Source organism: Trachypithecus francoisi, unplaced genomic scaffold (assembly GCF_009764315.1).
Source record: "Trachypithecus francoisi isolate TF-2019V2 unplaced genomic scaffold, Tfra_2.0 Lachesis_group14, whole genome shotgun sequence".
NCBI lineage: Eukaryota > Metazoa > Chordata > Mammalia > Primates > Cercopithecidae > Trachypithecus > Trachypithecus francoisi.
Genome location: NW_022681459.1, coordinates 24,034,073 through 24,046,769, shown reverse-complemented (window position 1 = coordinate 24,046,769; position 12,697 = coordinate 24,034,073). Strand labels below are relative to the sequence as shown.

General features: G+C 45.8%; 1 protein-coding gene across 5 annotated transcripts in view; it reads left to right on the top strand.

Moving 5' to 3' along the window:
• HLCS (holocarboxylase synthetase) overlaps positions 1 to 12,697 on the top strand; it is a 248,844-nt gene that overhangs the window by 92,371 nt on the left and 143,776 nt on the right. For all 5 annotated transcript variants that reach the window (XM_033232435.1, XM_033232436.1, XM_033232433.1 and 2 more), the window contains one exon: positions 5,396 to 5,667. In XM_033232435.1, the coding sequence (XP_033088326.1) occupies positions 5,396 to 5,667 (272 nt within the window). The remainder of the gene's footprint in view (positions 1 to 5,395; positions 5,668 to 12,697) is intronic.

Here is a 12,697-nt window from a genome sequence, read left to right as displayed (position 1 = left end):
CCGTCTCTCTTCCTCTTTAGAGGAGACTCTTTGCCGAAGTTTTTTTCCTGGAGTCTGCAGATTTTCTCTTCACCACTCCCATCCGAGTGTGGCCTCCATCACGCCTCTCAAACTGCTCTCATCAGAGGCTGGGCTCTGCGGTGCCAAGGCCAGCGGTGACTTCTCAGCCCTCTCCCCATGCCACTGTCATCGTCTTCCAGCCTTCAAAACTGGATCAGGAGACTCCCGCGACCACTGCCCCCTGCTGCTATTCACAAACACACTTGATTTTCTCTCCCTTTCTCAATCTCCTTTGCACACTCTTTATGATCTCCCTGAAACCTAAGCGTGGACCACTATTGTTGGTTGAATTGTGTCCCCCAAACACATATGTGGAAGCCCCAGCCCTGGAGCCTGTGAATATGACCTTGTTTGGAAGCCAGGTCTTTGCAGATGTGATCAAGTGAAGATGAGGTCATTAGGGTAGATCCCTAATCCAGTATGACTGGTGTCCTCAGAAGACTAGAGGACACACAGAATCAGGGACACTTGAAGAGGAGAACGTCATGTGATGATGGCCGCAGAGATGGGGGTGATGTGTGTACAAGTCGAGGGGCACCATGGAGTGGCAGCAGCACCAGAAGCAAAGGCGTGTGCATGAGTTCCCCCAGAGCCTTCCCAGGAGTCATGGCCCCGTTGACGTGTTCATTTCTGACTTATCTCCTCCAAAACTGAAAGAATAGATTTCTAGTGTCTCAAGCCACCCAATTTGTGACCCTTGGTGATAGCAGCCCTACTTTGCATCCTCTTTTTAACTACAGTCACTCTTTTCATGGATCTTATCCTCTTTCTTGGCTTTAAATGATCACCCATAGTCTGACAGTTCTCAAATTGATATCCATGGTGCGAACCTCTCCCCTGGATTCCGGACTCACATGTTCTACTGCCAGTTCATTGTTTCCATGGGATTTTTTCTTTTCCTTTTTTTTTTTAAAAAAAAACTTTGAGATGGAGTCTTTCTCTGTTGCTCAGGCTAGAGTGCAGTGGCATGATCTTGGCTCACTGCAACCTCCACCTCCTGAGTCCAGGTGATTCTCCTGCCTCAGCCTCCCAAGTAGCTGGGACTACAGATGCCCACCATCATGCCCAGCTAATTTTTGTATTTTTAGTAGAGATGGGGTTTCACCATGTTGGACAGGCTGGTCTTGAACTCCTGACCTCAAGTGATTTGACTGTCTCGGCCTCCCAAAGTGCTGGGATTACAGGTGTGTGCCACTGCGCCCAGCACCCATGGGATTTTAAATAGATATCTCAAGCTTAGCACACCCAGGGCTGACCTCCTGCCTCTTCTTCTCCAAACCTGCTCTCTCTGTGGTATTTCCAGCAGCAATTCTGTCCTTCCAGGTGTTTAGCCCAGAAATCATGGGCTGTTTTTTGTGCCCCTGTTTTCTCTAACATCTCAAATATGACTTGTTAGCAAATCTTGTAGCCTGTACTTCAGAGTGTACTGTGAATCCTATCCTTTCTCACCATGTCTGCTGCACGCTGGTCCAGGCTGTAGTCTCCCTCCTGGTTCATTTAGGTGACTTTGTAACTAGTTTCTCTGCTTGTTTGTTCCCCTTCAGGCTCTTCTCAACACAGGAGTCGGAGTGGGGTGATCCTGCTCCAACAGAGGTAGGACATCCCATGCCCTTCCCCATAACCTTCTGGGGCTCCCTGTTGCTTCTCGAGTGAATGCCCAGTCCTCACTGTGGCCTTTGAGGCCCTTGCAATGTGGACCATGGCTCTTGCCACCCCCTCTGCCTCTCTGGCCCCGACATGCCACCTTCTCCCTGCGCTCACTCTGCTCAAATACTCTGCCCCGATCAGGCTCTTTTCCCGCTCCAGGAGCCTCTGCACTTGCTGGAATCTCTTTATAAATAAATATAAATGACATAGTTCTATGGATTTTGTCCTAACATCCTCCTTCACTTGCTCCAGGCCTTTCCTTAAGCGTCGCCTTCTCAGCAGGTCCTCCATCTGTCTGATCTGAAGTGGCCTCCCTCTCTTCTCTGTTTTCTTGTCCCTCCTTTGTATGTGTTACTCTCTGACATTCTATGTATTGCGTTTACTGTTTTTTAACCTTTTTTTGAGACCGAATCTCACTCTATCACCCCAGCTGGAGTGCAGTGGCGCGATCTTGGCTCACTGCAACCTCCGCCTCCTGGGTTCAAGTGATTCTTGTGCCTCAGCCTCCCAAGTAGCCAGGATTACAGGCACCCACCACGACGCATGGCTAATTTTTTGAATTTTTAGTAGAGATGGGGTTTCATCATGTTGGCCAGGCTAATCTTGAACTCCTGACCTCAAGTGATCCGCCCACCTCAGCCTCCAAAAGTGCTGGGATTACAGGCGTGAGCCACTGCGCCCGGCCTTTTTTTAACTTTCTGACTCGCACACTGTAGCATTACCCCTCCAAAGACAGGAATTTTGATCCCTTTGATCACTGCTCCGTCCTCAGAACCTGTGAGACTGCCTGCCATATGGCAGACATCCCATAACGTTTGTTGAGTGGATGACAGAGGGAATGGGTTGCCAGTGTATGGCCAATTGAATTCTTTTTTTTTTGAGACGGAGTCTTGCTTTGTTGCCCAGGCTGGAGTGCAGTGGCGCGATCTCAGCTCACTGCATGCTCCGCCTCCCAGGTTTACACCATTCTCCTGCCTCAGCCTCTGAGTAGCTGGGACTACAAGCGCACACCACCACGCCCGGCTCATTTTTTGTATTTTTAGTAGAGACGGGGTTTCACCGTGTTAGCCAGGATGGTCTCGATCTCCTGACCTCATGATCTGCCCGCCTCGGCCTCCCAAAGTGCTGGGATTACAGGCGTGAGCCACTGCGCCCGGCCTGAATTCTTTATTATTATTATTATTATTATTATTTGAGATGGAGTTTTGCTCTGTATCCCAGGCTGGAGTGCAGTGGCATGATCTCAGCTCACTGCAACCTCCGCCTCCTGGGTTCAAGAGATTTTCCTGCCTCAGCCTCCTGAGTAGCTGGGATTATAGGCATGTGCCACCCCGCCCAGTTAATTTTTGTACTTTTAGTAGAGACGAGGTCTCACCATGTTGCCCAGGTTAGTCTCGAACTCCTGGCCTCAAGTGATCCACCCCCTTCAGCCTCCCAAAGTGTTGGGATTACAGGCGTGAACCACTGTGCCCGGCCTGAATTTATTATTTTTAAATAGCTTATGTTTATATCACCACTTTTTTTTACTCTTAATTATGACAGTTCTCAAATGTGGAAAAGAATAGAGAGAATACTGTTAACCCATACCCCAAATACCCATCATCTAGATTTAACAATTATCAACATAATTTAACAATTATCAACATTTTGCCTTACTTTATGTATTTTGGGGGTAAAATTTACAGATATCATGACATATATACATTTCTAAAAATTAAGGACTTTTTCTGTGTCACCACATTACCTCCTTTTTTTCTTGAGACAGGGTTTGGTTCTGTCACTCAGGCTGGAGTGCAGTGGCGCAATCTTGGCTTACTGTGGCCTCTGCTTCTTGGGCTCAAGCAGTCTTTCCACGTCAGCCACCTGAGTATGTGAGACTACAGTTGCATACCACTATGCCTGGCTAATTTTTGTATTTTTAGGAGAGACAGGGTTTCACCATGTTGCCCAGGCTGGTCTCAGACTCTTGAGCTCAAGCAGTTCACCTGCCTCCGCCTCGCAAAGTGCTAAGATTACAGATGTGAGCCACTGCGCCTGGCCTCCACAGTACCCTTATCACACCTATTAAAACTGACAGTAATTCCAGTTTGTTGTCTAATGCGTGCTGTTCACAGTCAGATTTCCTAATTGTCCTTTCCAGCTAGTTTGTTCAAATTGGAATCCAGTAAAGAACTAACCATTGCATTTCATTATGTCTTTTAAGCCCCTTCTAATATAGACTGGGTCCCCCTCTCGACTCCTGTCCCCACCCCATCTCCACCGTGACATTGACTAGTTGAAGATTGCAGCCCAGCTGTCCTGTAAAGTGTTTTATCTCCTGGATTTCTTCCGAATGCTTTCTTTTTTCTTCTTCTTCTTTGTTTTGTGTTTTGTTTTGTTTTTTGAGACAGAGTTTCACTCTTTGTTGCCCAGGCTGGAGTGCAGTGGAGCAAACTCTGCTCACTGCAACCTCTGCCTCCCAGGTTCAAGCGATTCTCCTGTCTCAGCCTCCCGTGTAAGCTGGGATTACAGGCACCTGCCACCACGCCTGGCAAATTTTTGTATTTTCAGTAGAGACAGGGTTTCACTATGTTGGCCAGGCTCGTCTTGAACTCCTGATCTGAGGTGGTCCGCCTTCCTCGGCCTCCCAAACTGCTGAGGTTACAGGTGTGAGCCACTGTGTCCAGCCCTGAATGCTTTCTTCTGAAGTCATTTGACTCGTTCTCTTCTTCTCTGTATTATCTGCAAACTAGATGTGAGTTTTAAAGGTTGATCAATTGAAATTCATTGAATTAAGTTTCATCTCTGAAGCCACTTCTCTGTAGCCACAGGGAGTTCTGGGACGTGAAGGGCCTGGTGTTTGCAGGAGGATGGCCTAAGAGCCTGGATCTGTGTTTACTGAGATCTTAGTAAGTTTTGTGCAGTCCTCTTGAGATGATGACTTCCCTCAGCCCTCAGTTCCTGATAAACCACCCTTGAGGAAGGCCTCTGGGACCTCTAAGGTCTGGGGTGGGGGAACCTCCTCCAGGTTGTGGTGTTTCACGGGTAGAATAGAGAGCTCTGCACCTGGATTGGGCAACGTCTCTTCTAGGTTTTGCCTTCCTTCTCCTCCTTGTACCTCCATTTGGGGCAAACAGAAATCAGCTTTGGGGTACCCCACTTTCTTTGTGAAGATTAGTGTCTTCCTTGTCGGTGATCAAGGTGCCTTGTCTTTACAGGAGGAAGAGGAGGTTCTCTAAGACGTGAGGCCAAGACCGAGTGTTCTCATATCTTCGTGCTTTGTGTTCTGTGACTTCTTTCCCCCAGGGTTTCCTGTTGTTGTTGTTTTTGCAGATAGGATAATGAATTTCTTTGTGGGGCAAAAAGATAAAAGTTTTCCATAAAATGCACAGAGGACTGGAGAACTACTTATGAACTCTAGACTGGAGGGGAATCTTGCAAATCATGACAGAATGTAAGACAGGAAGTATAATCATGAACTGAACTGATTTTATTGGATCCTGGTTTCTGCACAGCTTATTTTATAGTATAAGCATACTAAGTATATGGTTATCATATTGTCTAATCGTTTAGATGTATGGAATAAGTTAATCCAGCTTTTATTGGTCATGAATTAGGAAGTACTCATATTGCCAAAATGGCATAAGGAAAAGCTACCATGATCTAATATAATGCCAAATTACGACCTTCTCATTTCTTGATGACACAGGAAATCCGGGATCCTCTTATGCGGTGGCTTGGGAAACACGTGAACTCCAAGGGAGAGATAAAATCCAGCCAGCTCTCTCTTAGATTTGCTTCATCCTACGTGTCTGAAGTAGAAATAACCCCATCTTGTATACCTGTGGTGACCAACATGGAGGCCTTCTCATCAGAAAATTTCAACTTGGAGATCTATCGCCAAAATCTGCAGACCAAGCAGTTGGGGAAAGTAATTTTGTTTGCCGAAGTGACCCCCACAACGATGCATCTCCTGGATGGGTAAGGTGTGCGCAGGCCTCCTGCATCTGCTCGGAGGAATCCTGTTCCGTTGATCATCCTCTCTTACCAACAGTGGAGGAGGGGATAGAGTTGTAGAGGAATGCGTTTGACGAGACCTATTAGCAAAGTGGAAGTACTCTTGTCCTAGAAGAGTTAAATTGTGGAAAAGGAAGGTGAAGTTCTTTGATCACAGATTTGTTTTTTATGGGAATGGAAGGTGGTTGGTTGTGCTTTGTGTCTTGCTTCCTTGAATCAGGCCTTCAAAATGTTCTTTGATAAACTAATATGAAAAAATATGTTTAACCAGTGGCGTTATTGCTCAGGTTATCATTCTTCTTTTGTGCAGTTACAATCAGTGTTAGACATTTAATTTAGGATGTTTTTCAGGGGCATTTGAATAGGAAGTTTGAATGGCACCTAAGCTGTGTAAATTGAAAAAAGTCAGAGCTTTGTATTTTGAAAAGTGGTTTTGGTACATTGCTATCCAATACATTTATGTATTTATTTATGTATTTATTTACGTATTTATTTATTTATTTATTTATGGAAACAGGATCTTGCTCTGTCACCCAGGCTGGAGTCCAGTGGTACAATTGCGGCTCATTGCAGCCTCGACCTTCTGAGCTCAATGGTTGCTCCTGCCTCAGTCTCCCAAGTAGCTGGGACTGTAGGCACACGTCACCACGCCCAGCTAAGTTTTGTGTTTTTGGTAGAGACAGGGTTTCCCCATGTTGCCCGGGCTGGCCTCGAACTCCTGGGTTCAAGTGATCCTCCTGACTCAACCTCCCGGAGTGCTGGGATTTGAGGCGTGAGCCACCATGCTCAGCCCCAGTACCTTTTCTAAAGCAGTCCATAACCCCATTTGGATATTTGAAATTTACTCTTATTGCAAGTTTTCCTTTTGATTCCTTCTGTTACGTAGACTCTGACTAAAGATTAAAAAATGGAAAATAAAGGAATTGTTTTAAACTCCCCAATAGTACTAATACTATTTCAGTTTTAAAAATTGGGGTACAGGCTGGGCACGGTGGCTTATGCCTGTAATCCCAGCACTTTGGGAGGCCGAGGCGGGCGAATCACGAGGTCTGGAGCTCGAGACCATCCTGGCTAACATGATGAAACCCTGTCTCTACTAAAAATACAAAAAATTAGCTGGGCATGGTGGCGGGCGCCTGTGGGCCCAGCTACTCGGGAGGCTGAGGCAGGAGAAGGGCGTGAACCCAGGAGGCTGAGATTGCGCCACCGTACTCCAGCCTGGGCAAGAGCAAGACTGCGTCTCAAAAAAAAAAAAAAAAAAAAAAAAAAAATCGGGTTATAGAGGGAGGGAATAAATAACAAAAGTGCTTTCCTTCAATGTGGGGTCAAAATTTAAGGAGTGAAATATTCCAAAAATAACTGGATTCATAGTTTCTAAGCATTTCACTCGTGGGACCACATGATTAGACAGAGGTATAATTCAATGTATGGGAATATTTTGGCCTTTTTTCCTAATAATAGTTTCTGGAATTTAATGCTATATTGATATAAAATGAGGAGCCAACTTGAGCATTTTCTTGACTGTCAAACTTAGGGTCATCGGAATGGCAGTTTTAGTATATGTGTTGTATTAGAGGAGGCTTCGGCGGAATCGTTTGGGAGGATTATCAGAGTAACGGGGGCAAACTGGGAGGGGAACTGTGAGCTGTGTTCATTAACAATTGTTGTGTACTGAGTTAATTTGTATTGTCATAGGTACGTTTGTTTTCAGCGTTTCTTAACTCTGCTGCTTCCACCCCACCCCCGACATCCATTGCTTCCCAGTAGAAAAGGAAAAAGCCTGTTCTTGTAGATGGAACAGTCATCACTTGCTTGTTGCAAACTCTGTGATAATCCTTTGTTACTCAAGTGAAGACTTTATTATATTGAAGGGGTAACTCGTGATAGTTACATTTTCTGAATAAAAAAGTCAGATAATTTATTAACAAAAGATTTGGGGAGGCAAAGTTCAGGTAGAAAAATACGGGTACTTCCAGGCCGTTTTTGTTGTTTCTGTGGAGAATACTGAAGAATATTTCGTGTCCGCACCATCTGGGAACCTTGGAAGTGTGGTCCTGGAGCTTGTGGCCAGGGCAGCGTGTCACCAGGAGGGCAGTGCATGCCCTGAGAGTGTGGACGGGCCAAGGCTCCCACGCATCTGCACAGGGCTGGGCTTCACCACATGCTGTCCAGCCTGTGTTTTTGGGTGAAAAAAGAACCTATATAAATATATTGCCTTAATATTCTTGGATATCAGGAAGTTCACTTTTGATATTAAACTTAAAAAAAAAACCCCTCCGCCTTAGGAAACTCAGGTCTGTACAAGTGTCTGAGAGACGTTGAAGCTGAGCTTGCCAACACTAGAGGTGGAACCTCCCATAGGGTTAAGAGTTTTTATTTTTTTCAAAGGGGGAAAAATATTTTGGCCTTTCTGAGGGTGTTTTGGAATCTTTGTTTCTCTTCTTGTTTGGTTTGATTATTAGTTATTAATCCCTCACTTGGTGCAGAGCTGATACTGAATGAATGGTTGTTGACGGCCTTAGCTTACCATAGATGCCCTGCATCCACTGTTCCCAGAGGTTCCTTCTTAAAACTACAAAGTGAAGTTACTCACAGAAACCTACTGAGTCAGTGAACCTGGGAAGAAATTCCTGCTGGGGAGGCAGTTGCCTTTTTAAGGAGAAGACATTTGAAGAGGTCAGCTTGGTGTCAGAGGGACCACAAGATAGATGGATGCACAAAATACATGGCTTCTTATGTTCTAAGAATAAGGCCAAAATATTTCTAAAACTCTGTTTGATCCTACCTGAGTGTATCAGTTCATTCTCGCATTGCTATGAAGAAGTGAGACTGGGTAGTTTACAAAGAAAATAGGTTTAATTGGCTCACAGTTCTACAGGCTATACAGGAAGCATGACTGGGGAGGCCGCAGGAAACTTACAATCATTGCAAAAGGTGAAGGGGAAGCGGGCACGTGCTACATGATGGGAGCAGGAGGAAGACAGCAAAGTGGGTGGTGCCACACACTTTTAAACAACCAGATCTCATGAGAACTCACTCACTCACTATCATGATAACAGCAAGGGGAATATCCACCCCCATGACCAAATCACCTCCCACCAGGCCCTCCTCCAACACTGGGGATTACAATTCGACATGATATTTGGGCAGGAACATAAATCCAAACCATGTTAACCAGCTGTCCTTATGGAAGCATAGTCTATTTGTGGTAGTAATAATAGGTAATGTGTACTGGCAGCTGTTCTCTTCCAGTTGCTGCTTTTGTGTGCTTTACATAAAGCAATGAATCTCATACTTTATTTTTTAGTGCGGGGATCTCTGACGCCCGGGCTGTGGTCTGTAGCCTATTAGGAGCTGGGCCGCACAGCAGTAGGTGAGCGGTACAAGTGAGCATTACTGGCTGAGCCCTGCCTCCTGTCAAATCAGCGGCAGCATTAGATTCTCACAGGAGCTCAAACCCTATTGTGAACTGTGCATGTAAGGGATCTAGGTTGCGTGCTCCTTATGAGAATCTGACTAATGCCTTGTGATCTGAGGTGGAGCAGTTTCATCCTGAAACCACTCCCCAACCCCCCGTCCATGGACAAATTGTCTTCTACAAAACCGGACCCTGGTGCCAAAAAGGTTGGGGACCATTGTTTTAATGCTTTGCAGTCAATACTGGAACAGTGTCAAACACTAGTATTACACCAGTGTGTAGAATTCTAGGTAACAGAATTTACTGTGTGTGGAATTGTTCCTGTTTCTGAATATTTATCAAAAATGTGGGATACGGCCAGGCGCGGTGGCTCATACCTGTAATCCCAGCATTTTGGGAGGCTGAGGTGGGTGGATCACTTGAGTTCAGGAGTTTGAGACCAGCCTGGCCAACATGGTGAAACCCTGTGCCTACTAAAAATACAAAAACTAGCCAGGCAGTAGTGGCGTGCTCCTGTAATCCCAGGTACTCAGGCGGCTGAGGCAAGAGAATCGCTTGAACTTTGGAGGCAGAGTTTGCAGTGAGCCGAGATCGTGCCATTGCACTCTAGCCTGGGCGACAGAACGAGACTCCATCTCAAAAAAAGTGGGATACTTTTTTTGTGGCTCATGCCTGTAATTGCAGCACTTTGGGAGACTGAGGCAGGAGAATTGCTTAAGCCCAGGAGTTTGAGACCAGCCTGGGCAACATGATGAGACTATCACTTTGATGAACCAACCATACAGGACAAGAAGAATTTTCAAAACCATGGACTGGGTTCTCTCAATGCTTATTTCTCTCTTCGTCTGTGTGTATCATGTCTGCAGCAATTGAGCAGCTCTTTCCTAATGGGCTGAAGTAGAAGTGAAATTTACATTACATATAGATCTTGATCATATGATTTAAAAAATCTTTTTCTCCGTCAATCCTTCCCCATCATGGAATCTGCACCAGCTGAAAATTGGGAGTTGTATTCCTAAGGAAGTCAGGGAAGGACACAGTAGGGAACAGCCAGCAGTTTCTGCTGAGGTCCCAGATAGTCCACATGCCTCTGTCTTCCCTTCCATAGAAAACTCTCACCTATTCCTCAAGGAAAACGGCCCTAGTATCACATTCATTTCCTTCCACTCGGTCAGATTCAGGATCTCTGGATGATGGGCCCTTTTCTCTTTTAGGGCCAGATGTGCCTGTTAAGGTCTTGCAATCTGTTAGCTGAAACAGACGAGCTCTCTGCCCCCAGCACACCATGTGCCACGCTGCTGTAGTAGAAATCGGGACCATTAAGTCCCCCTGTACCCCCTGCACTAGTGGCCAGTATGTTTCCTTTTCGCTGTCTGGCAACCCGTGTTCTGCCCTCCAGGAATGCTCTTGCCCGGGATCTTTTGGGGCCATGGCTTTGCCTTCTGAAAGGGTCTTCTCTGTACCACATCAGAGACGGATACTGGAGAGGATGGGGTTCCAACACCCGCTTCCTGGGAGGATTTGGGGTCTGGGTGTTGTTTTGAGGACTGAATAGTCACAGCTTTTTATAGGCCAGCCTTAAGGTTTCTGTACAGATATAAGTCTCTCAGGACTTTAGTAGCCCTCTAGTCTGCTTCTGATTGGTTCCATGTGAGTAACCATCAAGATCTTGTCTAGACAGTTTTTCAGCCTAAAAACTCTGGTCTTTTAAAGGCCTCAACGCTCTGCCATTCCCTTCCCTCCCATTTTAATAACAACTCCCTTGGGCCAAATGAAACCGTGGGCTTGGGTGGAAGGCCAGGCCCTTCATCATGTCTTTGGCACAAGACTTCTGGGCTCTATGTGGTGAAGCCTCTGTCTTATCTCCTGCTGGGGCTGTAGGGACAGCCCCATAGGCTCAACTTAGATTGCTGGTTGCTGACACAGAGCTCCTTTCTAATCAAATCTGTATTCTTTTCCACTTTCTTGAGACTAGTTAGCTTTAGTTGGAGATCATTTCTCTTTGATTGAACCTTGCCGACAGTGTCAAGGACTGGCAAACACTGACATTTTGATTTTTCAGAGCTGTCTCCTATAAGGATAGAGCTTCTAAGAGACACCAGGTCTACCTCATGTAGAAGGTCAGGACTCCATCAAAGGCTTTGCTGCGGCAATCAGCAGTTGAGAACCTGTGAGACCTGTGTCTTTGCCAGCAATCCCCTGCCCATCTCCTCCATGTCAGGCTGCATTTTTATTCCTTGTTTCTGGTGGCATACATATAATCTGAGACCTAGCACCCCTGATTCAGGTACCAGTTCCTAGATCCATTAGGATTAGGTTTCACTGTGTGCAACAGATATCCGAAAATAGAAGTCGCTTGAACAGAATGGAAGTTTTATTTTTCTCTCCTGCAAATGAGATAGACTGAGATGGGAAGTCCAGCGTTGGTGTGTTGGCTCACGTGTCAAGGGCCCAATTGAATTGCTCGGCCACCTTCAGCACATGTCCAGGATGGCGATCCCAGTGTTTATGTTCTTACTTGAGCCAGTAAGCAGGAGGAAGGGGTAAAGAAGCCACATCCCCGTTCTTCAAGGGACAGAAGTTGCATATGGCCTTTTTGTTTATGTATTATGAACAGGACCTAGTCACATGACGTACAAACAAGGCTGGGAAATAAATGTGGTCTTTATAGCAGGCATCCATGGATCTAACTGGAAACCAGGCTTCTATCACTAAGGAGGAGAGGAGGGTAGACACTGGAAGACAATTAGGATTCTGCCTCAGGAATGTACTTTCAGTTTTTCAGACTATCAAGAAAAATACCTGGAGGCCCTGAAAGTAGTATACTTTCTCATAGTGCCAGGGTCTACCAGATTTAGGATCACAGGTGAAGATAATTATTTGACTTACAGCACTGCTTTTGTTTCAGTGCTTACTCAAGGTAATTAGAGGAATTTGTTTTAAGGTGTTTACACATGTAGGCAGATTTGGAGATTTCTTACAGATTTTTGGGGACATGATATTTTCTTCTTTGCAAATCCAGCTGAGCTACCATGGTACTGGTGTAGAGAGCTTTCTTTTGATCTCTCTGGGCATGCGAGTGGCTTGTCTTAGAGCATGAACCCCCACTGCCTTCACCTTGTGCCCCCACCCCACAAATTTGGAAGCATGTTTGTGATTGAGTAGAGGGGAGAGCACTCTGAGGAGAGGAAGCAGCACAGGGCAATGTGGGTGCCACTTGCTGATGACTGAGTCCCCTTCACCCCCAGAGTCAAAAGTCAAAACCCCGTGAGTGATGCTCTTTCCCCAGGAATCTGACTTGTGCCACCCAACTCATTTGCTTAGAAAAGGTCATTTCATCCTTTATCCCAGGCTGCAGCCATTTTCTCTGACATGTCTTCCTGACCGTGAAATTGCTTTTCCACACTATTGCCAGGGTAACACCTTCCGGATGCCGTGTGTATTAATCTGTTTCCATATTGCTATAAAGAACTAACCAAGACTGAGTCATTTATAAAGGAAAGAGGTTTAACTGAATCACAGTTCAGCATGGCTGGGGAGGCCTCAGGAAACTTACAATCATGGTGGAAGGCAAAG